Source organism: Panthera leo, chromosome A1 (genome assembly GCF_018350215.1).
Source record: "Panthera leo isolate Ple1 chromosome A1, P.leo_Ple1_pat1.1, whole genome shotgun sequence".
Taxonomy (NCBI): Eukaryota; Metazoa; Chordata; class Mammalia; order Carnivora; family Felidae; genus Panthera; species Panthera leo.
Window position 1 is genome coordinate 17,256,134 of NC_056679.1, and position 26,905 is coordinate 17,283,038.

The following is a 26,905-nucleotide window of genomic DNA, read 5'->3' on the forward strand; positions in this document are numbered from 1 at the left end:
ACATCCATTTGTTTCTGTGTTGGCTGTGGCCACTTTTGTACCACACCTGCATAGTTGAGTATTTGCTATAGACACCATGCAGCCTGCAAAGCCTGAAATATTTTCTATCTATCCCTTTACAGAAAATGTTTGATGACCCCTGAACTATACGATAACTTGCTTAAGGGGTGTGACTAGTTCTTTATTTTTTTGCCATGGCACCTGCAGCATTAGAACAACCCAGGCACATAGCTGATGCCCAACAGATACATGTAGAATGAATGAATAAGTAATTTGTCAACAATAACAGCTCACAAATGGCAACCCTGTTTCTCGAATTCAGGTCCCCAGGCTCCTGTCTCAGGAGGGCTTCTTTCATCATACCACTTACGGTCAAGGACAATGTAGGTCTTCCTCCACTACAGAAAGAGCCAATCTTCTACTTTAATGATGTTCATCTTTCTTATATCAATATTCCAAACAATATTTTGTTTCCCAGGTGTGAAAACAAAGCAATAAAGAACAAACTCGGATCTTTCCCAGGCCATCCTGTCTTTTCCGGTCTTTCTTCCCCAACTATCTAGCTATTGTCCTCTCCCAGATTGTGGGGTACTTTTGCCAACTACTCGAGACTCTTAATTGCCTCCTCTACAAACTCAAATTACAGTAATAGCCAAAAACTGTCACGCACAGTTTGTAATTATAAGAATTAATATGGAATATTAGAACTTTGGGAAAGGAGGCTAGGGACCAGAAACTCAGATTAAAACAGATACGTGTGCACAGAGTTAGTGTGTCTGCTGTAGAATACTTTTCTCTGCCTTGTGCCCATACATCCTTGGTTATGGCTTGATGTGGAAATCATGCCAGAGGCATAGTGGGTAAGAAAGCGGGCCCTGGGCTCGCACCGCCTGGGTATAAAGAAGCCTTGGCTCTCCTACAAACTGATCATGTGACACTGGGTAACTCATTTACCACCCCCCCCCTCATGTTCTGTTTTGTTTTAATCTGTAAAATGGGTTTGATAATGGTCTCTATCAGAGTTGTCTGCATGAGAAGTATATGAAATGTTCCGTGTAAAATACTCATTATGTTATCAAATAATTACCAATGGATTAATACCATTAATAAATGGTGACTATTATTACCGTCGATGACAGCCGAGCTGCATTTCTCAGAATTCAGTTCTCTTTCTGAAATGAGGATGTTGGGCTAACCTTCACAGTACTCTTTCATCCTTGCCTCCAGCAAATGCATGCTTGAGTAGGGACTGATGAGGTGAATCAAAGCACTCCCCACCTCTCGCTTGCCTAAGGCTTCTCCAACTTGCTGCAGATTTGAAAACTGGGGGTCCGCCCCCGGTTCCCGGCTCTGGGAATCCGTGCATTCCACTCTGTTTCTTCCTGGCCTCTGCTTAATCACTGCGTCGTCGCAGTGGGACTAACCTCTCATGGAAAAGAGGAACAGGAAAACTTCCTATTTCCATCATTTCCTGCGACTCGGTCACGGACTCTCCTTGCCTGGCACAGGAAGCCCCTTGCCCTTCGAATCGGACGACCCTCCACAGTCATGCTGCAAAATGGGAAGTACGAGTTCAGGTCATTTCTAAATACCGCCCTTACTATTCGCCAAATAGCACTTACGCCAGCGCTGCCCATCACGCAGGCGCAACGCTGAAAACAACAGGAGCAGTAATTGTTCCCTGGTGGCGGCTGGCAGGAGCCTGCAGCGCGCTTGCGACACATACATCCCCGTGGAAGATGACTAAGCAACTGTTATTCTTCTTCCTGCAAAACGTTGTAAGTATCTCAGCCTAGAAAGCAAGACTGATTTCACCAAGCAAGGAACAAGCAGGCCTCCGGGGATGAATGAAACACGGGATCCTTTTCTAGGTTTCCTCCTCTCTTGTCTAAAGTATAAACCGTCGTGGGCCCCGTTACTGGAATTTCCCCCCCCCCCCCCCCCTTAGTGGGGGAGTGGTGAAGGTGGGGGAATGAAGCGGGTCAAGAATTGCTGGAATGTACTCCCAATGGGCATTTTCCCGTGTGTTTCTACATTTTCATTCTGTCAAGTACCGAACTAGGGCAAAGTCCTGAATGAGGACAGTTGTTTGGTTTTTGTTTGTTTACTTGTTTGTTTGTTTTCGGACAGCTGTGTGTTTAGAAGCCCTAATTCCATTCCAGCTCCTGATATGCAAGATGTCCCTAAATATGTATATTTGATTTTCCCTGAATGTTCATCGTAGAGCACAAACGCTATCTTGAAACAACTCCTTCTGGCCGTAGACCTGTCTTCTTCCCCAAACTTCAGGTTTCAGGAATGCTCTCCCACCACTGGTCACCCACCATCGTTTCTTGCTAAGATGCACAAATACATTCCACGACATTTCCTACTCCCTTAGGAAAATGTTCCCTTTTCTTTAAATGATGAAGTGCTCTGATTTCATTAACTTTTCACCAGTATATATCATCCATTCTATTTTATTCATTCTCGTGTATACAATTCTTGAATTTCCACATCTTTAAATAACGAATGAAGTCTGCAGATCCGTATGGATATTTATGTAGCGATAACTCCCCAAATTGCCAATCTGGCCTAGACTTCTCTCCAGAATAATAAGTACTTTCAACTATCAGCTCATGAAATATCTCTACCCAAATATACCCCCCCACCAGTGAAATATTCTACCTGTTAGAAAGCATTCTATTAAATAGATTTTTGTTATAGAAATTTTGATGATGCATGTGGAATAATATATACAATGTGTGTATGTATATAATGTGTGCGTGTGCTTATTGAATAAAAGGGGCAATAAATATACTACCCAACCTCAGAACTAGAACATAACCAACACCATTAAAGCTATTTGAGTATTCTTCCTAAACTTCATCCCCTTTCTATATACATATATAGATATCAATATATATCAACATATATATTGATTCTTGATAGTTACATGAGTGGTAAATATAATTCTCCCCATTGTGGCTTATCTTTTCACCTTTTTAATGATGGCTATGATGTCAAATATAGGAAGCTTCAATACATTTAGTGCTTGGTACGCCTTATTTAAAAATCCTTCCCTTTCTATGGTCTTAAGGGTATGCTCTTATGTTTCATTTATTTTTTACATTTTTAATGTTTATTTATTTATTTGAGAGAGAGACAGAGCATGAGCAGGGGGGAACAGAGAGAGACACACACACACACAGAATCCAAAGCAGGCTCCAGGCTCTGAGCTGTCAGCACATAGCCCGACGCGGGGCTCGAACCCACGGACCGTGAGATCACGAGTCCTGAGCCAAAGTCGGACGCTCAACCGACTGAGCCACCCAGGTGCTCCTCCTATATTTTCTTTGAAAGCTTTAAGAGTTATTTGTTCTTTTTGACTGTAAGTCTTTAATCTACCTAGAGTTGCTTTTTGGGCATGGCATAGTGTAGGGATCCATTTTAATTTTCTTTCACAGAAATAACCCGTTATCACAGCACCTGATAAATAGTCAAATATCTAACGGATCTTCCGTGCCAGTTATAAATTAGTTCCCCTACGAGTGGGTTTTCATGGTTTCCTTATTATATTCCACTATCATTTTGATTATCTCCAATGAATTCTTCATTGTCTTAGTTTCTAAGGCCCAATAAGTCTTGGTGTTTGGTAGAGCAGGTTCTTCATGGTCTTGAGAAGAGTATGTATATTTGTAACCATGATGATTGTGTATCCTCCATTTAAATAGTTTCTCTTTAATGACTGTCATATAGTTAAAAAAAAATTCTCCGTACTCATTAGAGTTTGCATTAGGATTCACTCTTGATGTACATTCTATGAGTTTGCAAAAATGTATATACTATCATGAGGATGTCATCCATCACTATAGTATCATATAGTATCATACAGACTTTCACTGCCCTAAAAAATCCTCTTCCCTCCACCTCTGCATCCTTCCCTGCCCCCGCCCCCACCCCCCGCAAACTCTAGCAACCACTGACCTTTCCACTCTGTCCGTGGTTTTCTTTTCCTTTTCCAGAATGTCACTTAGGTAGAATCATAGGGAAGCTTTTTCAGATTGGCTTTTCACTTAGTATTATACATTAAAAGTTCCACTATGTCTTTTAATAGCCTGATACCTCCTCTTTTTTCAGTGCTGAGTAGTATTCCATTGCCTGGCATTTCCCTTTGTTTGAATGGCATTTTTTGCTGTTCCTCATATTTGAAAATGCAACTGACTTTTGAATATATATTTTTAAATCTCACTAAGCTTTATATCTTCTTTTCCAATTATGTTTTATTTCTTTTTTGTACCTTAGCACATTAGAGTGTGTAGTACAATGCTCAATTACGTTTTACTTGACCAGTCTCTGATTTTAAAGGGATTTTTATAAAATTCCAGTTATGAATAATGTGTGCTCTATTTTTATAGATTTCCTTACCTGATAAAGCTTCCTTCTTTTCCTAGTTTGCCAAGTGTATGTTTTTTAACCATTATTGTGATTGAGTTTCATTAACCATTTTTTATAGACTGAGAAAACGGTTTCTCTCCATTTGTTAGTGATGATTGAACAGTTAATTTTATTTTTGCTTTACTACTAATAAATCTATCTTGATTATGGTGTATCATTTCTTAGGAATAAATTTGTGCTAATATTTTATATTTCACTATTTTTTTGAGTAAAGTTGACTTGCATTTTTTTTTCCTTAAAAAAATTTTTTTTAATGTTTACTTATGACACAGAGAGAGAGACAGAGAATGAGCAGGGGAGGGGCAGAGAGAGAGAGGGAGACAGAGAATCCGAAGCAGGCTTCAAGCTCCGAGCTGTCAGCAGAGAGCCCGACGCAGGGCTCAAACTCGCAGACCGCCAGACCATGACCTGAGCGGAAGTCGGACGCTCAACTGACTGAGCCACCCAGGCGCCCCTGACTTGCATTTTTTCTTTCTCATACTACGCTTGTCTGAGTTTTAGTATTAAATTGGTCTGTAAGAGTGAGTTGAGGAATGTTTCCTCATATTCTCTTGGAAGAGTCTATGCAGTAGAATGAGGCTAAAAAGCCTTCTGAGCCTCCCGCTTCCTTTCCATTTCCAAGTGTTGTGAAACCAACATGCAGTAGGACATCTCACCATGTGCTGGTTTCCTCCACTTTTCTGTGCCTTGTTCTTGGTGTTCTATCTTCCTCCACTTTCCCTCTGTACCAATTAGGAGTTAAAAACACCAATGGCGGGGCGATTGGGTGGCTCAGTCGGTTAAACGTCCGACTTTGACTCAGGTCACGATCTCGCGGTCCGTGAGTTCGAGCCCCGCCTAGGGCTCTGGGCTGACTGCTCAGACCCCGGAGCCTGTTTCAGATTCTGTGTCTCCCTCTCTCTCTGACCCTCCCCCATTCATGCTCTGTCTCTCTCTGTCTCAAAAATAAACGTTAAAAAAATAAAAACACCAATGGATTTTAACTCTACTATAAAACTTTTACCAGATATAAATTAAATTAGAAATTTAAATATTTACTTAGTATCAAAATGCCCCTCCTGAATACAAGGACCTGGGACTACTTTAATTTTGACCTCCTTTCCCAACTGACTTGCCAATGTTGCCCAATATTTTATCTCTTAACTGACCCAAATGGGACATTTGCTTACTAGTCTTGTGTCATCTTTAGGAACAAAGGCTCATTAAATTTGATTTGAAGTCTTTTTAAGTCAATAAATTTTACTTTAAGGAACTTCACATGTGATTCCTCCTACTACCTTAGTTCCTCCAAAGTCTGTCATAATCTTCGAGGTAGCCCTTTTTATTATTTATTATTTTTTTAGAGAGAGGGACAGGGAGTGAGCACGAGCAGAGGGGGCACCGAGAAAGAGGAAGAGGGCCCCAAGCAGGCTCCACACTCAGCGCAGACCCTGACCCAGGGCTCAATCTCACGATCCTGAGATCATGACCTGAGCCGAAACCGAGAGTCAGATGCTTAACCAACTGTGCCACCCAGGCACCCCAAGGTAGCCCTTTTTATTTTATTTTATTTTATTTTATTTTTTTTTTTAATTTTTTTTTTCCAACATTTTTTATTTATTTTTGGGACAGAGAGAGACAGAGCATGAACGGGGGAGGGGCAGAGAGAGAGGGAGACACAGAATCGGAAACAGGCTCCAGGCTCCGAGCCATCAGCCCAGAGCCTGACGCGGGGCTCGAACTCACGGACCGCGAGATCGTGACCTGGCTGAAGTCGGACGCTTAATCGACTGCGCCACCCAGGCGCCCCAAGGTAGCCCTTTTTAAAAACAACTTTGGCTCAACCCACAGTTGTCATGGTCAGTCAGTCCATAATTCTTTCAGTTGGACTTCTTTGATCTCCACTTGAATATGGACATATGTCACAAAGTCCCCACCAGTAATCTTTGGAATCCAATTTCTTCAAGCAATTGGCTGTAGGGCCCTAGAAGTTAAATTCTAGAAAGTTCATTGATTTTTATTTTTTCAAGTGATGTAAAGGATATTATTCCTTAATTGTTTCTAATATTGAAAAGTCTTGTTCCATCCACTTTGAACTCATGAGCCTACAAGAAATGGTACGGGTCTCACCGTCACCCCTGCAATACACTTGTGATGGGAGCGTAACCTGTGCCTCAATGTAGCCGCACGAACAATCTGTGGACTCCACAAACAACAATGCCCGTTCTCATCTAGGATGAGGCTTGGAGGGAATAAAGTCTTGACTAGATTCACCAAGTCAAGTGGTAAGGCTTAAAATTAAGGTTAACCGATTATATGAATTCACAGTGTTTGCAAATCCCACAGAGACTGTGGGGCTTTATGGAAAGAGAATGAAGAGGTACATTTCCCTACATTCAAGGGCACATTGATCCCTTTCCATAATGCAGATCATCATCTTCGTTTTTAGATTTCTGTAAAAACCACCCAGTGTTCTACCTCTAATCCAACCTCCATGCTGCAGCCTAAGTGATTTTTTGCAAAGTGCTTTCTATTTCAAACTGCTGACCCCTAACAAAGGCCCAAACCCTTAGCATGGTTTACAATCAGGTCCCTTGCTTTTTCGAGTCTCCCAAACTACAAACTTCATTCAAACTCCGTCCAGTTACAGGATGATATTGTTGTCCTAGTCTGTCACACTGGGCCTCCATGAGGGATGTTATTTCTTACTCATCCTAAGACTTTTTAGGTCACTAAGAAGGCTTTCTGGACTCCCTCAGGCAGAAAGGTACTCACCTTCTCTCCTAAATAGTTCTTTGAAATTTTATTTATTTTGAGAGAGAGAGAGACAGAGAAGGAGCACGAGTGGGGGAAGGGCAGAGAGGAGAGAGAAAATCTCAAGCAGGCGCAGAGCCTGACACGGGGCTCAAACTCACGAACTGTGAGATCTTGGTCTGAGCCGAAATCAAGAGTCAATGCCTAACCCACTGAGCCGCCCCGGCGCCCCTCTCCTATGTATTTTCAAAGCACTTGGTAGTACAAGTACCCTCGTATTGGTATTAAATGCTTGGTTCAAATTTACCATTTACTCACTGTTGGACTTACATCTTATTTATCTGGTTAATTAAGTTGCTAGTACTTCCTTCAGAGGGTTATGATACGTAAAACCAGACCCCAGTCATTATTACAAGTGCTCCAAAAATGTTCTCTCCATTTTTATATAAACCTTGAAGTGCCTGATATGCACAAGAGGCCAGGAATGCATCTGAAAGATGAACAGGACATAGCTCCTTTGCTGTGAGAATAGGGGCTCGTTGGATGGTAAAACTAAACCTGGCAGCAGGAAGCACTATAGAGCGATTACTCATTCAGTAAATTTTTTTGGGTGGTCAACATATAAAAAAAATATAACCTCTAAAAATTTTTATAAGTGTAAACTTAGAACAAATGACAACTTCCAGCAACTGGCATTGGAGTAACTACGCAGTTACATTCTTTGTTTGCAGATAATTTAAGGCGTCAATAGCTTGTTTCTAGTGTTGGTTATAATAGAACTTTCACGTAAGATATCATTTAAAGGACTGAACAATCAGTAGTCTACGTGGAGTTTCAACTGAATTTGGATAAAATTATGCTCTATGTATTAGTGTATATGAACAATTAAAAAGCCTATCAAAGCACTTAATAAAACACTTCTAAAATATTTGTCATATCCATAAAGTTTATTTTAAAAAATTGTTAAAAACTAACCATACAGGAATATTTATTAATATACTTAAAAAGTTTGTTCCCCGTGTTGAAGGAAAATACATTAGCAACATCTTCCAGACACCATCTTTATAAAAGTAAAACTTCTAGATGCTGAAATGTACTACAGTAGATTCTATAGTTTACACTTTTAAGATTGCAAATCATTCTCCCTACTACTCCCCACCCCCGCCCCCCCGAATGTGGCAGTTCTTCCCGTTAATGAATGACATTCACTCACATTCGATGCTACCACAGACCCTTAGAGCACACACTTCATGTTTACTAACAGAGCAAGTCTTCTCTATTGGTTGTCACATCAGACTTTTGGAGAAGCGTTGGACTTGAAGTACAAATAAGAAATACTATATCCCGTGATTGTAAACATTCACCAAGAGCTTCCGGAGTACAATGAGTAATAGAGGTGGCCCTATGGTCAGTCAAATGTCCCTCACTCGCTCGGATACTGCTGAGATTAAGAAATAAGTGTCGAAGGCCAGTCATCACAAGCCTTACTTGCGTTTCTGTAAGAAAGTAGTTCTGGATACATTTTTAGTCGAAAACACCTGAAAGTCATTCTAAAGACTATATTAAGCACCATTTTCACTTACCTGAAATATATTAAGTTAAATTCAGCAGTAAATGTTTGCGCATAAATGTCAGAAGTTAGAAATAACGGTGGGTTTCAAGTTCCCTTCTGTGGCTACATACGGAGTACTGCGTTCCAACGATGCTAACAGGAACCACTCTTGCATTCCAAGGGCAGTAATGCCCCCAGGGCCAGATGCAACCCATGAGTCTGAGGCACAACTATTACTTCTGTCAGTGGATGCTATACAAGCAGATTTAAGGCTGTATTCGGCTATAAAGAGTTCAACCTCCTCTTTAGTATTCTTCCCACACAGATCACATACATGACTCAACATTTCATAGGGTGGGAGATGAAAAGTCCCCGACACCTTTTTAATACTATTCTCCATACAGTTCGACATCAGCATATTTACATAGGGGAGTGTTCACACTTAAAACCATTAAAAAATGCAATCGTCATTGTTTTAAACTCTTATCCCAATTTCCCCAAGATTATCCTCATTCTCATTTTCTGAGAATGTCAGCCAACCTCGCATTAGTCAGATTGTTCACTGCAGTCCTTAGGCATATCCGATGTTGCTCCGGAGGAGAATACAAATGAGAATATATTCACTGCCACCCACTTTGGGACAAGCCTGGTTGTAAAGAGAATGGTGTTCCTGGTGTCGAAGGATAACTAGGAAATCCATCTGGCTGAGCTGAATAGCTTTCCAGAGCCGAAGCTGAGTGGACCTGGTAGAAAGAAGGTGCAGGTTAGCAAGTGCCAAATTCATTCAAGTCTGTACTTGCTTTTGCTTACACCCCACCACAGATATTTAGAATGGGAAAGAACAAAAAAAACAACAAAACAAAACAAAACAAAACAAACACTGGGGCAAGATTAGGTCTGCTTATTCTCCTGAAATTTTTAAGAAACGTTCAAAATACTTCAGATGCTGGAGGTAATGAGAGATACCACTGAAAGACTTCATATTCTTTCCGAAAAGTCAGTAAGTTTTCTAGAGAAAATATGCTTTAATGGTCCATTATTTCAGCTTAAATTATAAAAGACCAGCTCATATTTAACAGACACCTATGAAGATTCCATTTGTAAGCTCTAAACTAAGATCTGAAAGTCTCAAAGCGGGAAAAGAATTCATACAGACGAATAGACCCCAGCACCTTTGTTACTCTCCTGAAGGAGGACGAGGATAATCTGCACATTTGGGGAGATTAATCCTAAGTCTGCAAACATTCTGCTACGAGAGCCATTTTGTGGCCAACGTTGGGCTACCATTATTGCACAGCCAGGTCACCACTACAGAAGCCACCTCCGGGTCTTGCCATTGAACTCCCGGTGGACCCTGCCTGCTTACCTGCTGTAACAAGGCAGACTGTGCGGCTGCATTATGCTGTAATTCCTGCAAGGATGACTGGGAAGGATTCTGGGAGAACCCGGGGATACCTGGGAGGGACAACAGGCCTGGGAAAACAGAACTGCCTGCAGCTTGAAGGCCAGATGACAAGCTAAAACAATAGACAGAAGAATAGGTCAAAATGCAGCGAAGACAAAAGCTATTGCTTCTATATCTGTCAAATACCACCTTAAGACGTAAAACAACCTTTAAATTTCTCTGTTGCAAGGAACCCTAAAAGTCAGCCACTCACTGATAGCAAATGTACTTTCTCGTACACAGTATGTTATTCTGAATTCAGGAAGTCTGTGTTTTGCATAGAATACTTCCCGCTGGTTTATAATGACGACACGTGACAAACACTACAACTGCCTGCGCGGGCGTTAATATTGCACACGCTGCGCTCAACGTGGCTGCAGAGCTCCCCGTGTCCTGGGTACTGAAGTTCCGGCCCCGAAAAACCAGACTGCGGCACCGGCGAACAACGATTTTGCTCGGAGACTCTAAACCACAAGGTAGGCCAAGAACGACCGCAGCCTCCCCACGCACGAGCCACATACCCGGCCTGGGCAACGAGAGCAGAGTTGAAATTGGAGCTAAACGCTGAGGCGAATCCCGGGAGGACGGGAGCCGGGGACGGGGTCGTGGCAGCGACGGGCAGCGGGGCGACGGCGGCCACCGTGGACGGCGCCTGCAGCCCCGGGAACGAGGGGAGCGCGGGGGCGACGCTGGGGGTGTTGGAGACGGAGAAGCCGGGGTACGAGGGGTTTGAGGCCGGCAGAGGTCCCTGCGTGACCGAGAAGAGGGAGGGGACGGCGGTGGACAGGTTAAGGGGGAAAGGGGCCGCCGAGGCCGGCGCCGAGGCCGCAAGCCCCGGCAGCACGGCTGCGGTGGAGCTGGCGGCGGGCACGGGCGTGGACGTGACCGCCGCAGACGAGGTGGCTAGTAACGACCCTGGAAGAGACACGGAGGGGTTGAGAGACGGGTTGCCAGTTAGAGGGAAATTACTGGTCAGAGACGTGAACGGGGGAAGAGCCGTGAACACCGGCGTGATGGGCGCGGAGGAAACGTGCGGTGGGAGCGAGATGGACGAGAGCGGGTTGGACACGTTCAGGGGGGCGGGCAAGCTGGGGAGGCCCGACAGGGCGGGGTTAAGGCAAGTAGACAGAGTGATGGGCACCGACGCGGACGTGTACGCGCGGCCCAGCGTCCCCAAACCTAAAGTGCCGTGGGGGGGATTCGCCGAGTGAGACGGGCCCTTGAAGGCCGAGGGAGTGGGGCTCGTGGGCTCGGTTTTGATCATGACGGGGATGGTGGTGACGGCGGGGGCGGACACGCCGTGCAGCTCCGAGTTACCCGGGTGGGGGCCCTGCAAGAGCGGAGCCGACGAGCCCCCGCTGACCGGCACGGAGGCGGGACACGACGCCGGCGTCACCAGGGGAGAATGTGCGGGCAAAGTAGATGGCGTGGAGGCCGAGTTGGCCACGGTAGCCGGCGGGCCCGGGAACGTGGCCAACGCGGGGGTGGACGACCTCTGCGCGGCGGGCACGGCCGAGGGGGCGTAGCACTTGCTGGGGCCTGGAGCGGGGGAGTCAGGGTTCGGGTGAGTCAGAGAAGACAGCGAAGCCAGCCCACTTGTAACAGCAGAGGACAGAGCAGATGAGTTGATTAAACTGGTGTCATTTGAGGTCAGAAAGCCTTTCAAAGCAGACAGAAGAGGACTGTTTGCACCGAGGGGACAAGCCACGCTGGAGGCAGAGCCGCCGGCAAGTACAGGAGGGGCAGGTTTGGACACGCCTTGGGATGTGGGTGTTAAGGGCAAGGGGAGGCCCGCAAACACTGAGGACAGAGAGGCGGAATTCGGGTTGTTGGTAGAAGCAGCGGTAGAGGTGGCAGCAAAGGGGAGGCCGGGGAAAGGGGCAGACGTAGAAGCGAAGGTTTCGCTGGAAGCAGGAGCGGCCCGAGGTGCGGATGTGGCCTGAGGGGTTGGGACGGAAGGTGCAGGGGGACCCGGCAGGGGAACCAGGCCACAGAAAACGGACGGGACGGGAGCCGCAGTTGTGCCGTGGACGGAAGTAACGGGCGCCGCAGGCAAGGAAGGGGTTCGGATGACTGTCGGATTTGGCGTTGCTGGCTGGGGCGTATGGACGGCCGCGGAGACCTGCCCCGGGAACACAGGGAGGACAGTATTCGGCATGTTCATCCCAGAAACGGTAGCAGCTGCCAGTGCTGACGGATGATTTACTGCTTTGACTGGGGATGCGGTGGGGACCGGAGTTGCAGCCGGCGTTGAAGGGTTGGAACCATGAGGAGAGAAGAGTTGACTTCCTGGGGTAGAGAATGCTATGGAGGGAAGAAAGAGGCAAGAATCGGTCACCATGCTGAAGTGTCAAATTGTAACCCAAGAGAAATAGCCAAATGTCTGTATCTGTAACATTTAACAAACACAAAGAAAACCAGTGACAGGTATAAGGGGCTATTCTGGCACCCACGTTGCTGGACTCTACGACCCTGATCTGCACTGCGGAGCCTCCATTAGAGCTAGCTGTCTTCTATCTAGACTCTGCCCAGACGAGCCCTCTGATGCACATGGAGAAAGCCTTGAGACATTAGCAAATTCTCTTTTCATATTTTCCCAATTTTTAAAAATTAAAAATTTATTTTGTGGTTAGTGTTGGTGTACTGACTTTACCTTTCATTCTTTCAAACCACTTACCTAGAGTAATAACAAGTCATTGCCCCTCTTAGGAGCTTTTGGGACATCACTTTCCTTGTAGGCCTTCCAGGATTCATGCCTATTTCTCCAGTATTATGGCCACTCGGTGAGTTGAACTTGATATTCCAGTTTATAACCTATACGGCTTTTTCTCCCAAGCATTTTCTCATACTGCCTCCTCTCCTCTACGCAATCTCAACCTCTAATATTTGCTTTGTCCTAGGAGCTCCCTTAGGGGCAAAAGCTGTATCTAATTCATCTTTAGAGCCTTAACACCTGGCGCTGTGCATGGCATCTAATAAATGTTTGCCACACTAGATATATCACCATTACCTCAACTATAGTTACCAGACCCATCCAAGGACTTACTCTGAAGAACTGTACTATAGTTGGCTATCACATTTTTATTCTGATAAACTCTACGAATAATTACTGTAAGTATTTTGGGGGATAATCTGTGCCTTCTCCCTGAATCAATTTAGTGACAATGTTAGCCTTTGATGATCTTGTTAGTGTCAAATGGAAAGCATGACTTAGGTTGCTGAAGTCCTAATGACAACTATCTTCTGCTGCCACGCTCTTATCAAAGTCTGTTTCAGTTATAGGCAGAGAATGTTCCTTTTGCAGTGATAATCAACTAAAAGATATTTTCATGGGCTAAGATTCAAGTTTCTAAGTTTATGCATAATAAAGACTCTTACATAAAAAAGTTGACATGGTCAATGAAGTAATGTACTATACGAATCATGGTGGGGAAGGGACCATAGGAAAAGAATGGAAGAAAATAACATACACATAATCCATTCGTACTAAGAGACGGCCAAAAGATGCTATATTGGGCTGAACAAATTTACAGTAGTTTCAAAAAGAGGGGCGCCTGGGTGGCTCAGTTACTTAAGTGTCCGACTTTTGCTTTCAGCTCAGGTCATGACCTCATGGTTTGGTGAGTTCGAGACCCACATGGGACTCCATGCTGACAGCACAGAGCCTGCTTTGGATTCTCTCTCTCTCTCCCTCTCTCTCCGCCCCTACACCACTCACGCTCTCTCTCTCTCTCTCTCTCTCAAAAATAAACTTTTTTTAAAAAAAGGAAAAATGGCAGAATTGACAAACAGTAATATATAAACACATACACTTCAAACCAAGAGGCGTGTACCATATTCATGTGATTGCCAGTAATTTCGTTTCAAGAAAAGAAAGACTAGCTATTTTAAATTTAGAGAACATATGAAAAATGGATTTGTACTTTTGTTGGCATTTGTTTTATAAGCAGAAGCTCAAGGAATATATACCTAGTTTTGTACCAAATAATGTACTAAAAATTTATTTAGGTCAGCATTGGTTGGGAAATATTTGAGAATTCACTATTTTATACAATGACATGCTGAGGACCATGCAGTTAATGGCAGATCATAAGATAAGACCAAACTGTCCGACAGCATTCTTTACAGCAGCCTCCAAAAGACTGGAGATCTTTTATATAACAGAGCAAAAGTCATGCACTGTTGATCGTAGTGCCTACAGTTAAAATGTGACAAAACAACAACAAATCGAAAAAACTCCAAAAATATACCATAATAAATACTACTTTCCTGTCACGTGATTTGGGTGTCAACCAGAAAACAGTAGATACGGTGCCAAGTACTTTATGTCTGTCATTTCATTTGCCCTCACATAACCCTCTGAGATAGGTACTAAAAACCCCATCTTACAGACGGGCAATCTGCAGCTTGGTGGGGTTAAAGCAATTTGTTAGAAGATCATATAGCTATTAAGTATTTTTCAAAGGGAACTAAGGTTCAGGGCACCTGGGTGGCTCAGTCGGTTGGGTGTCCGACTCTTATCTTGGCTCAGGTCATGATCTCATGGTTCGTGAGTTCAAGCCCCGTGCCCAGGATCTACACATCATGGAGCCTGTCTGGAATTCTCTCTCCCTCTCTCTCTGCCCCTCACCTGCTCACATGGACACATGCGTGCCCTCTCCCCCTCAAAATAAGTAAATGAACTTAAAAAGATAGGGAATAAAGTTTCAGTTATGCAAGCTAATAAATAAATTCCAGAAATCTGTTGTATGACACTGTGCCTACAGTTAACAATGCTGTATTGTGTACTAAAAAAATTTAAGAGGGTAGATCTCTTTGAGATCTTATTATAATAATAATTTTAAAAGGGTCATGCAGCTATTAAGTGATAGAACCAAAATTTGAACCCCAGACCCACATCCTTAACCACTATCCTAGTTTATCTTTTCGTTTCTTGATATTATTCAAAAGGCAAATAAAATCTTAATATCATGCTAACATTCACAACATAGGAAATCAAGGTATGCTATTTCTAACGTTGGTTCTTATGCCTCTTAACTCCCTTCAAAAATAGATTAGTGAAGCTGAACATTAAGGCTCAAGTTTCCTTAACCTCCATTTCATAGAAGTTAAATGACATGGTCACAAAGCTAGGCAGCACCAGAGCCAGGATAAGAAAATGATGTCCTGACATCTCAGTGTTTTCCAGCCCATTATGCTACCCCCTTTAGAAGCCACAGCTAAAAAGCCCTGTTTAGGCACCCTGCTCAGGGGCGAGAACTCTCCCACAGAGGCTCCTAACTATGCCCTCTAATGATTAGATTCATGTGCTGCTTTGCTACACAAGAACGGAGCCCAAGTTTTGTCTCCTACCAGAGGGCTCGCATCTCCTTCCTGACCACAAAGATCCTCATCCAGAGGAAGAAGAAAATGTTGTGGCTCTACTGCCCCCTGCAGGCATTGTGCTGGCAACATTTTCCATCTTCATTTTTCAATTCCACTTTCTGCTTTGGCAACCCTTACTTTTTGTTCTACACTAAACTACGCTACCCCTAATACTTATGAAAATAATGAAATCTGAAACGAGTATTTAAAATAGCTTTTGGGAAACAGGGTTTTTATCAAAAACCTTATGTGTTTCTATCAAAACAAAAATGAGGTTTCTAATATTACATAATGTAAAGTGAATGTGGAATGTAACGCCACACAGCACTCCCACTATATTGCAAGTTTTTCACATAAGACACAAAGGCATATGGTTAATTTTAAACCCAGTTAATATGTACGTTTCCTTGTGTATATAATGTACCACTATCAAGCAACTTTTAGCAAGTATTGATGAAATTCGTTAAGTAGGAACTTTCCCCAAAGCATAGATTCCAGATACATTCAATTCAAACTGTTGTCAGTGGGTAACCGAGCAGAAAACCGGGACAAAGACTTCAGCTACGTCTGGAGCAAATTTGGTACTTACTTTGATTCTGTGTAGGTTTTGACTGACTGGAAAGGTCTTCATTTTCTATATGAAAATAAATAAATAAAAAGGTTGATTTCAAGTTTTATTCAAGTTAATCACCACCATAACAACCAGAGATTGGCATCAAAAAAAGAAAAGCCCGGGATGTGGATGCATTCTATGTTAGGAAAAACAACGCACGCTTACAGAGAGAGAAAGGAAATGGAGACAATGGTAGTAACTATAGTGAAGACTGACAGCATCATGAGCAACTGACCCCTAACCTCCGTCCCCCACCACTTCTCCTTAACTTATAGGGCTTTAAATCACCATTGATATTTTTAGACATATTTAAAAACACTTTCTGGAAAGGTGATGGCCTGAGACTGCCACCCAGGAGCAAGTGCAGGAGGACTTAGAGGTGGGAAACGGATGCCGAGCACAGAATCCACTGCCACCTGAGGGAGCGATCTCACAGGCCGTGTGACGATCCAAGCAAATAGAAAGAAAGGGGCCCTGCTTTCCGGTTGCACTCACACTTCTGCAAAAGGCCCTATGCTAGGAGCTGCCGAGAACCACCCTAATGGAGGTAGACTTGAAGCCTGTAACACGGACCCAAGAGCACACTCCCCCCCCCCCCCCCCCCCCCGGGAAAGGACCTAACTAGACCATCAGTCAAAGATTCAACGGGAAGAAAATTACCTCATAGCTTGACAGTAACTGCCCAAGAAACAAACAGTGGGACAGATACAAGGCACAGAAGGAACCTGCAAGCTCTGACGTGGTGAGCAAAAAAAAGATCATAGCTTGGCTAAGGAACCTGGTACAAATAAACAACCACAACATACGGTGTCTATCAATAAAGATTCAATGAAAGGAAAAAAATCTTTAAAAACTTGTAATGCAAACTGAGAACACATACATACACACACATAATATGCAAGAAAATATAAGCAGGGAAGGTGAAGGTTTAGATATAGAAATCTGATTCCAAATCAATAGATGTAAAGAATGGTGAAGATTAGAAATAACATTATAAAAGCTAAATTGCTTAGTTGGGATTATATAAGAAACAACAACAAAATCACACTTAAAATGGTAAAAATACAACAAAAAAAGAGGATATATAAATAAATAGGTAAGAGACTTAGAAGACAAATACAGTGCAAAATAAAAGTACCAGAAGGAGAAAGAAAGAACAGATGAAAAAGCAGTAACTAATGGAATAATGAAAACAAAATTTTCCTAAGCTTTAAAGACTTGAATTTTCGTATCTAAAGGGCTTACAGAGTTCTGTGAAAGATTAATGCTAAGATCCACACCTAGACATCCTGATGAAATAGCTGAACTCCAAGATCAAAGACACTTCTGAATTCGAAAGATAAGGAATATTTTCTTTGTAAGCTTACAGAAGGAGACTGAGGTTCTAATAAAGAAGAGAAAGTTAACTGGAATTGGGTTTTTCATCTACAACTCTGTATATGTGCCCTTTTAAAAAAGCACTTAGAGAAATTTTCTGCTCACAGAAAAGCACAATGAGCACATCGGGACCGAGGATCAGGGAACAGAGGAAGTAGTAAGAGGCCGTTAAGTTCAGAGGCCCAGAAGGAAACACGTATGGTATTCCAGCAAAACACACATATTGATGAAAAAGGAGAGTGAGAGTGAAGTCAGTGGAGCAGGGAGCAGCTTTCTCAAGTTTTTGTATACTGACAACCATTAACGATACAAAGTAATCACTAGTGATCAAAAGTTCTAAGTTTGGGTGGGGTAAGGCGAGAGGAGCTATTAAAAATAAAACAGCAGCGTGACCAATACAAGTAAACAAAAGTAAGGGAAATGAAAAACTGGGACAAAAGATTAATAATGAATACAAAAATAAAATGGAAGGACTAAGAACAAATATGCAATTTTTATGATGACTGAAAATGCCTATTAAGCCTCATTCCCACTGGTTTAAAAATCAGAATCCAGCTATATGTAATCTATAAACCAACTAACCTAACAACAAAATAAAACCCTAAAATAAAAATTAAAAGTAAACATAAACATAAAATCAAATATCGTTATTTCTACAATATGAAAACAAAAAAGACAATAATACCCAATAACACCACACAAGAAAAGAACTATCTTAAAGTATAACTCAGCTGACATTTTTTTATACCTAGAAAACTCAAGAGACTTTCAAGAAAAAAAAGTAGAATAAGTAATTAGTAATAAGCACGTACAAATGAAATATTCCATTTATAATTTTAATAAAAAATACCTTTACAATCCCTAGAGACAAACCTAAGGCAAAGAACCTATATAAAGAAAACTATAAAATCTTCAAAGAGATAAAATATGCCTTGGGGCAAAATCACTACCACCTGACATAAAGACAGACACAGGATTGAATAGTAAGACTTAATATCATAAAAATGTCAGATCTCTCTAAATTTATATAACTCTATATATTATATAATTACATATTAATTATATGTATAATTAATGATATAAAGTTATATAATATTAATATCTATAACTATAAATATATATATACACATGTACACATACATTCAACTGTTTTTAACTGCATAAAATGATCTTCATGTTCAGATAGAAAAAAAAAATTTCCAAATATAGTAAGAAAAATAGAAAATATAGTAAGAGAAAGCTAGCCTTACCAGATATCAGAACACACTATAAATCTGCTAATCAAATCAACATGTCATCATAACATAAAATAACTAGACTGGAACAGAATAAAGAATCCAGAATTAGAACCACATGTGTATATGAAAACTTAAGACAACTGCATCTTTCAAATCAATGGGGAACACAGATTAGCTAATAAATGGTGCTGGCATGACGGGCTACTCTCTGGAAAAAAATTAAGAAGACCCTCTATTTCACCCCTACATGAAAATAAATTCCAGATGCCGAAGAGTCTTACAAGACCCGGATAACCTGGACTCCCTAGGGTTAAGAAGATCTGAAACAAGATAAAACAGTTCCAGCTTTTCTTTCTTAGCCTCTCTTTGTCTATGCAAAAATACAAAACTCTAAAGGCTAAAGGTACCATAAACAAGGGTAAGAAATAAAATGATAATTTTGGAAAAAACTGTTTAGCAACTCTCATCGGAGTACCTGGCTGCAAACAACGGAACCACTCCAGTGATTAAAAAAGAATTTGTTAATAAATGGTATTAAGTAACTCTGGGTCTCTGAGAAGGATAGAAAAAAAAAAAATTAAGTTCTGTCCCTACCCTACACATATCTAGAAATAAATCGTGAGTAGATTAAAAGCTATATGTTAAGAAAGAATCCCTATAAAAGTAATTAGCGAATACAGATGACATTTTCATACTGCTGGGATGGGGAAGGGTTTCCTTAGCAAGACAAAACTCAGAGGAGTCAAATAAACAATACCTAAGTGAAATATTACATTTTTGTGAAAGAACACAAATGAAAATATAGGCTAAATCCCATGTTCCCTACAGACTCAAAGGAAAATGGTGAACTGAAAACCCAGGGGAGGTTTAAGCCCCTCTGAGCACCTTCTTACAAGCTTTTCCTCCCCACATAGGAGTGATGTGCCCAAATGGTAATACTCATTAAGTCAACTGTACTTTTCTACAGCCTCTCAAAGTTTCTTGCTCACGCGCAACTGTTCCTCGTTCCTGTCTCTAGCCCGCTCATGTTCGCACAGGTGGGCCAAGGCCGCTCTGGTAGAACCTAAACATCACACTCAGATCCGTCATCAGGCTGAGCGCGTTCTCCCGTTAGGACACCACGGCAAACAACCGTTCCCTCCAAGTGTACATTTGTGTCTAAGTAAACTCTTACTTTTAACATCCCGTAACAACACGATTTTACCTGTTCCTACTGGATTAGGAGTATATGGAGGCGGAGGGGGGACACCCGGAGCTATGACGTTGGCTAATGGTACCAGACCTGCATTGTTATAAGCACCTAAAATAAAATTAGAGGAAAAAGCATAATTCAGTATCATTCTGTGGCCACGAGTTCAAACCGTATTAACACAGCTATCTAATCTTTAAAACTGTTACGTAATAGAGTTGCCTTTTACGTGGCGGTTTGGGTCTACTGCTAGGAGAAAGCTGAGATCACATGAGACAACTGGAGATTGTGATTTCCCACTGCAGGCTCATTCCGGACATGAGCTCACTGAACGGCATGGCGGGCAGATCCCGCCGTACTTAAATGATCTGCCTCTTCTGTCAAGCACACATAGTTGAGGATACCTTTGAAAACCAACTACTGAAATGGGATTCAAGATGATTCACCAAAGCAAAAACTCATAATAATGATTAAAAAGAATCTATAATTAATTTACCAAAAAGTAAATGCCCTAAACTAAACTGGCTGCTGCGCGGCTATAGACCAAGGCACTGTGGGGGCAGAATGAGACTCATCAGAGCGTGTTTCAGAAGTGCTCCAATTTTCCCAAGTACATAGACCAACATTTACTTTCAACTTAAGAATAAAGGGCAAAAAGAAGAAAAAGTAAAAAACGTATGAACTGCTGCTTACTTGGTGCGATAGTTGCGTGTGGCCGGCACGGAGGTATCGGATAAGGGACCGGCTTATGTGGATTGTATGTTGGAGGAGGCTAGACGAAGGGGAAGTACAGCAGTTAGAAGAAAACTAAGTCAGGAGCCTCCCTACAAAACAAAATACAACTCGTCTTTTGACATATTTAGTACTAAGAGGCTAAAAATGCTCCAGCATATCAAAGGCTACTGGACCGATACGCGGCACAAAATGAGGGAAATGTCTTTGCTCTAATAAATGTGGTTCCTATAATTTCCAAAGGCAGATGCTGCCAAAGACTGCTGTAGAGGTGTTTTTTATTTCCGTGTTAAATCTTCTCTCATGAAGGATCAGATCTTCTCCAAAATAGCAAACTCCTCTCTGAACCAGCAGAGGTTAATGTGAGAATTCCTAGCTCCTCTTCTGTCACACAAGAATTCCGCTAGGTTTTGGAGCCTTGGCTACCCAAGAACTTCCAACATCCTCCTAAACTCATCAGAGATTCATGTTATCATTCTTACCCTCTTGTCACCTTGGGAAAAAAAAGCACTATATCTGTTAGCATTCAGCACTCTGACAACTCCAGGAGAACGTGGATTGGGGGGGACTATGAATTCGGTGTTTTGGTCTTCTTGCCTTTTGAAATCCACAACTCTTTTATTTTACAGTTCAGCTGGTCTCTAGAAAGCCAGAGGTATCTGAAGCTACGCCAAACGTTGTATTTTTCACTACAGTGAGCGAGAGAGGGACCCCACTTCGGGGAATCTCGCACTCATGCTCTTGAAGCAGAGGGCATCCACTGGTAGTAAAAGACCTAGATTCTTTCTAGCTCTCACACACGGCAGCCCAGTAAGATGCACTAGTCTTGTGCAAGGACTATGATCTGTGACTGTTTTGCTATAAACAACTGCCACTGGAATTCCTGTCATGTAAACAAGCAGGGACCGCAAGACAGCTGTGTAAAGGCCTCAGCCACTTCAACTCGAACAATCCTTCAACCTGCAGGGTCATCTGTGGGTTTAGTTTATATCCTAACCAATCATTAAAATCACTCCCTTAAAAATACCCTCAGCCTCCTGGCTCCGCTCTTGCTTCACCAGTAACACTCATTTGGCCACAACCTTAAAGGTCTCCGACTCCACTCCTGCAAGGGAGCAGCTGAATAGGGACGGCGAAACAAAACAAAACAAACAAATTTGACTGGTCTCGCTTTGAAATAAAACACGGAACCTCAGAATGGCCCTTAACGCTGTTAACTAATTATGCTTTTTTATTTCCCTAGACCCTTCACTTTCCTGGAGTTTCTGGTACACTCTAAACTTTACAACACAAAAACAGAATTTATGCTGTCTGCTGTGGACAGACAGAAAACTACATGTAAGAGTTAAGACCCGTTTCATCATTTCTTCTCTACACATACCGGTTTGGATGGTCCAAGAATCCGTGCGGCGATTCCTTTGCCTTCATTAGTACATTCTTCACCATCTTTTTTCAAGGGAGTTCCCTATTTAAATAAATACGTAAATATGTAAATAAATATGTACGTATATATGTAAGTAAGCAAATAAATAAATAGAAAAGAATTGAGACTTAAAAAGAAAAAATCACCTCAAAGCAAAACCAAAACAAATCCCTCACAGTATTACACTGAAGAAAAGGATTGAACACGGTAAGGGGGTTAAGGACCTGGATTCCAGATCCAATCCTGACTTGGCTTTAAGACCCTGTTAAGGTCCTCAGCCTTCCTCTGCCATAGAACCCTCACAACATGTGCAGGCACCCAGAAGCACGCAATACTCATGAGGATGACAGGAGAGCAGAATGAAGTAGGTTTTAATTTTTCCCCTCCGCAACTGGAGCAACCAGAAACAAGACTTCCGTGCCTAGGGATGTGTAACGGTCAAAGGATCAAAGAGAGTGCCTATATTACAACCAAAAATAGATGATAAAAAATGATGTTCTCAGTAAGCATTAAGTGTGATAGTTTACATTACGCAAGAATAAACGAGACCTCATTCAAGACTGCTATTATTAACAGATCAGAATGAGCGGACAGACTTTTACGATGCATCCTCCTAAGGGTGTGTCCCTAAATGGTACATACTAGTAAGGAAGCCAACTTCCAAGATGGCTCCCAGAGGTCCCCACATCCTGTATGCCCTTGTGAAGTTCCCTTCCAGAATGAACAGAGCTGACCTGTGTCACAAATAGGGTATTCCAGCAATGATGGCAATTTGACTTCCAAGACTATGTCCTAAGAGATAACACAGCTTCCACTTGCTTTCTCCTGGATTATTTGCTCTGATGGAAGTCAGCTACCAGGTCATGAGGTATTCAAGCAGCACTACAGGAAAGTCCTTATGGTAAGGAACAAAGACCCCCACCAACGACCGACACTAACTTGCCAGGCATGTACACGAATCCCCTTCGGAGCAGAGTCTCAAGCTCTAATGGAGCCTTCTGATGACTATATCCTCATGAGAAACTCTGAGCCAGAACCAATCTAAGCCTCTCCCCACTGAGAGAGGCTGTTTTAATCCACTGAGTTTTAATCCACTGTTTTAATCCACTGAGTTTTAGGGTTATTTGTTATAGCACAAAAAATATATACCATTCTTTGAAAAGATTATCTTTTAAAGACATTTGAGGAACACCGGTTGGTATCAAAACGAATTTTTTTCCTACAGGACTTCTCAGAGCCTTTAGCATGCAGTGTGACTCTCCAGGAAGGAAACGTTGCACATAATTTTCTAAACACACTTAATTGTGAAACCGAGGAACACTGAGAATATGAGAAATGGTCCTTTATTAAGTGCAAATAAGTGCTTCTAACAAAACAAACTCATCCTCCTTTCTGTTTGGCTTGTTTTCTATACATTTGACACGCGTACTTTAAAGTAGTCTGAACTTTCAATCAGTAAGGAATCCATGAATTAAGCTGCCAACGTAATAAATTTCCTCTGCTTGGTAGAAGCATCATCAACTGGTATTTTCTTTAAATATCTTAACCGTGCTAAATTTCATACTTAGCCACAAGAAGTTTCTATAGTCACAAACATATACTTACTGGGAAAATTCCATTTATGCGACTAGGTTTTCCTTTGGGATATGGATTTCCTGGGATTGTTCCACAAGAAGATATCATGGCATGAGGAGCTTTGCAGCCCCCCTTGAAAGCCTGTAACAAAAAAAAGAGGGTAGTTAAAAAACAAAAAACAAAAAACAAACTCATAGGCTAAATATTCTGGGTATTAGGAAGACCCGTTAAAAAACATGAACTGAGGAACAGCATGACATTAATCTGTTCATACATTCATCGGCACTTACAGTAGTGAACATGACCAAAATTCTTTAGTAAAATCATTTTATTTCAATGGAATTACTCAAGCGGTAACATGTGTTTAATTAGCTTTCTATTGGTCACAACGAACAGACTCCTACACAAAGATATCTCCACAGGAGGTTTTGCAAATTGTGCGCAAAAAAGTTCATTTACTATTTAACGTGTCCCATTTCTCCAATGACCAAGAAATAACATCGTCCAACTCTACAAATGCCAAGCTTATGTTACAGGCGAGGCAAAGAGAGCAACAGATGACACGGACATGGGTCTGCTCTGAAGACACGTGTAACTTGGTGGAGAAAACACAAGCAAGTAACGTGGGAGGGACACTGGGTATCCAAAGAGCTGTACTGTTTAAAAAGCAAGAGATATCTGGGCAAACTGCATTCATCATAGTGTTCCATAGTCATGAGACACAATGAGGGATGTTCTGGCTTACTACTGCATTCTCAGCTTCTACAATGGTACACTAACCAGTCTTGAATTCATACTCAATAAATATTAAATGAATGAAAAACACTACATTAGGCGACATATATCCCAATAGACCCATATTATGTTACAGGGGTATGAGGTTATATATGGCTGTATTTTACAGCTACGTACGATGTCACATATTCTGTTGCAGAAGTATATTGGTTTTATAAATTCACTCACAACACATATAATTGGCTATATCATCCCACCCTAAAAATTATCTCAATTTTTGCTTTTTATAAATAGTACCAGGGTAAATACCCTTATATACAAATTGGTATATATTTATTTCCTTGGAATAAATTCCTAGTAATAGAGTTTTGGGGTCAAAAGGCATGAACACTTTAAGGCTCTCCTAGTTTACCTTCCAGAGAAGTTGTACTAACTTACATTGACTAGACAGCCTATTCCACAGAATACTCAGGCCCATGTTACTTCTGAGAAGGAAAAGTGACCCGATCAGAATGCTTTATGTGGAAGAAAACAACAGCAGTAAATGCAGTGTGCCTTAAAGAATTTTGTCAAGAGAACCAATGAACAAGTTATTAATGTTAGAACTGTGGGCTCAGATCTTGCTTCCACTCCAATAGTTCATGAGTAAGGCGAAGTTTTCTGCTGGCTCTGAGCTTAGCAGAGGCTGCAAGATTTAATGTGCCTCGGCAGTCAGGTCCCAGGAGAGGAGTCTGCATCTTCCTCAAGCGGGTTTTTAGTCATTAATTCAGTTTCCAGCCATCACGATCTTAAGAAACAAATACCTTAAGTAACAAATCAAGTAGGTTTCAGTAAGTACTACTTCTTCCATTCTTGAGATTTTAAAGTAGTAAACTGGAATTTTGCTTCATTATCTATCTCTTAGATCTGATTAACATAAGACTGATGACAATGAGGGGCGCCTGGGTGGCTCAGTCGGTTAATCTTCTGACATTGGCTCAGGTCAAGACCCCGTGGTTTGTGGGTTCAAGGCCTGCGTCGGGCTCTGTGCTGAGGGCTCCAAGCCTGGAGCCTGTTCAGATTCTGGGTCTCCCTCTCTCTCTCTGCCCTCCCACCCCTCCCCAACTCGTGCTCTGTCCCTCTCTTTCTCACTCTTTCTCAAAAATAAATAAACATTAAAAAAAAATTTTCTTTAAAGTTAAAAAAAAAGACTGATAACGATACAAATTTAAAACATCACATTCACAATTACAGAAGATTAAAGGCAAAAGTTTGGAGGCATGGCAAAGCTACTAGGGGATAGAGAATAAATACTGACTGAGGCTTAAGCTGAGGAGCTGAATAGGTCACTCTCAAGCCATTTCCTCATCCGTCAGTACCCCCTTCACCCAGCTCTCATCCTCCACGGACTGTAGGGCTGTCATTCTTGACCCATCGCACAAGAGCAGTCAGGTCATTTGTCACAGAAACACGGGAATAAGACTGTACTTTTTCATCAACATTCAGAAGAACCCAGTGTTCTATTTATAGAGCAATCTTGAGAAAATTACCTGTTCAAGTACTCTTTTGCACCGTTTCTTCTCAGACATATTTATCCTGAATAAATCTTCAATGGGACGAGAATTCTGTGCATCAACAATGTTTCTACAAGGAAATGCAATTTAGCTTTTAAGAACCTGGACATACAATACAAAGGCCACAATCTTTACCATACAACTCTACCTGAGTAAGCTTCTCCCCAATGACACAGGGAGAAAAGTGATTATTTCGTTTTAATTGGTGAATATAAACAACATGCTTACATAAAATTGATAAATATAACTGAGCTGAGGCTCATCTGGTTACCTAAAAGTAACAAAGTAATTCAATAAAGAGCACCATTCTGAGATTCTTTGAAAACGTCCCCTCACGAGGAGTAGTAGGAGATCTAAGGCAATAGAAAAAAAAAAACCTATGTGGCCAAACGCATAAGAGTCATGGTTGATCTAACACTGAAGCTTACCTTGTGCTTTAATTTTGTATTTTTGTGCACATCTACAAAACACTTGTAGGTTGTAAGTCCCATATGTTACATGGTATATGTTATAAGTCCCTTACAGCACTTCAAAATGCACGTGCTCGAAATAAACAGCAACCTACAGACTGTTCCATCCTGCAGAACAGCAGGCTCTTTTTCTCCTTGAGCTGACATTCATCACAGTCACCTACTCCATGCAGCGCTGAGTGCTTTCACATATCTTACAGTATCAAAAGTTCACATATCCTACCGAGTAGGTGAGATCCTTATCTTTACACCCAAGGAAAATAAGGTCCATAAAGAATAAGTACATATCAAGCCAAAAAAAACACGTTGATCAGAATGTGGCAGAACCTAACCACAAACCCGTAGCTTTCTCAATAAGCCTTTCAAACTATTCAGAGTAGAAAGGCAATGGAAGTCACTGAAATGCGGACAAACCAAATAAATAATCTCAGTATGGCCTGTTATTCTCTAAGGTATAACCACGTGTAATA

At 41.8% G+C, this 26,905-nt stretch overlaps 1 protein-coding gene, 1 long non-coding RNA gene and 1 other non-coding gene across 7 annotated transcripts in view; 1 reads left to right on the plus strand and 2 right to left on the minus strand.

Annotated features, from left to right (window-relative positions):
• Positions 1-6,528: 6,528 nt before the first annotated feature.
• On the minus strand, positions 6,529-6,660 carry LOC122202993. Its single transcript, XR_006195009.1, has one exon. It is a non-coding gene; the product is annotated as a small nucleolar RNA SNORA1 (small nucleolar RNA).
• A 1,496-nt stretch (positions 6,661-8,156) lies between these two features.
• Positions 8,157-26,905, minus strand: part of PROSER1 (proline and serine rich 1) — an 81,665-nt gene continuing 62,916 nt past the window's right edge. For all 5 annotated transcript variants that reach the window (XM_042903856.1, XM_042903926.1, XM_042904004.1 and 2 more), the window contains 9 exons: positions 25,942-26,035; positions 23,708-23,818; positions 22,061-22,144; positions 20,641-20,719; positions 19,963-20,058; positions 16,120-16,164; positions 10,688-12,470; positions 10,089-10,239; positions 8,157-9,465 (listed from right to left, as the gene is read on the minus strand). In XM_042903856.1, coding sequence (XP_042759790.1) covers positions 9,343-9,465; positions 10,089-10,239; positions 10,688-12,470; positions 16,120-16,164; positions 19,963-20,058; positions 20,641-20,719; positions 22,061-22,144; positions 23,708-23,818; positions 25,942-26,035 — 2,566 coding nt within the window. In that variant the 3' untranslated portion in view covers positions 8,157-9,342. The remainder of the gene's footprint in view (positions 9,466-10,088; positions 10,240-10,687; positions 12,471-16,119; positions 16,165-19,962; positions 20,059-20,640; positions 20,720-22,060; positions 22,145-23,707; positions 23,819-25,941; positions 26,036-26,905) is intronic.
• Positions 10,542-13,771, plus strand: LOC122199411. The gene is made up of 3 exons (XR_006193505.1): positions 10,542-10,642; positions 12,876-12,949; positions 13,067-13,771. It is a non-coding gene; the product is annotated as an uncharacterized LOC122199411 (long non-coding RNA).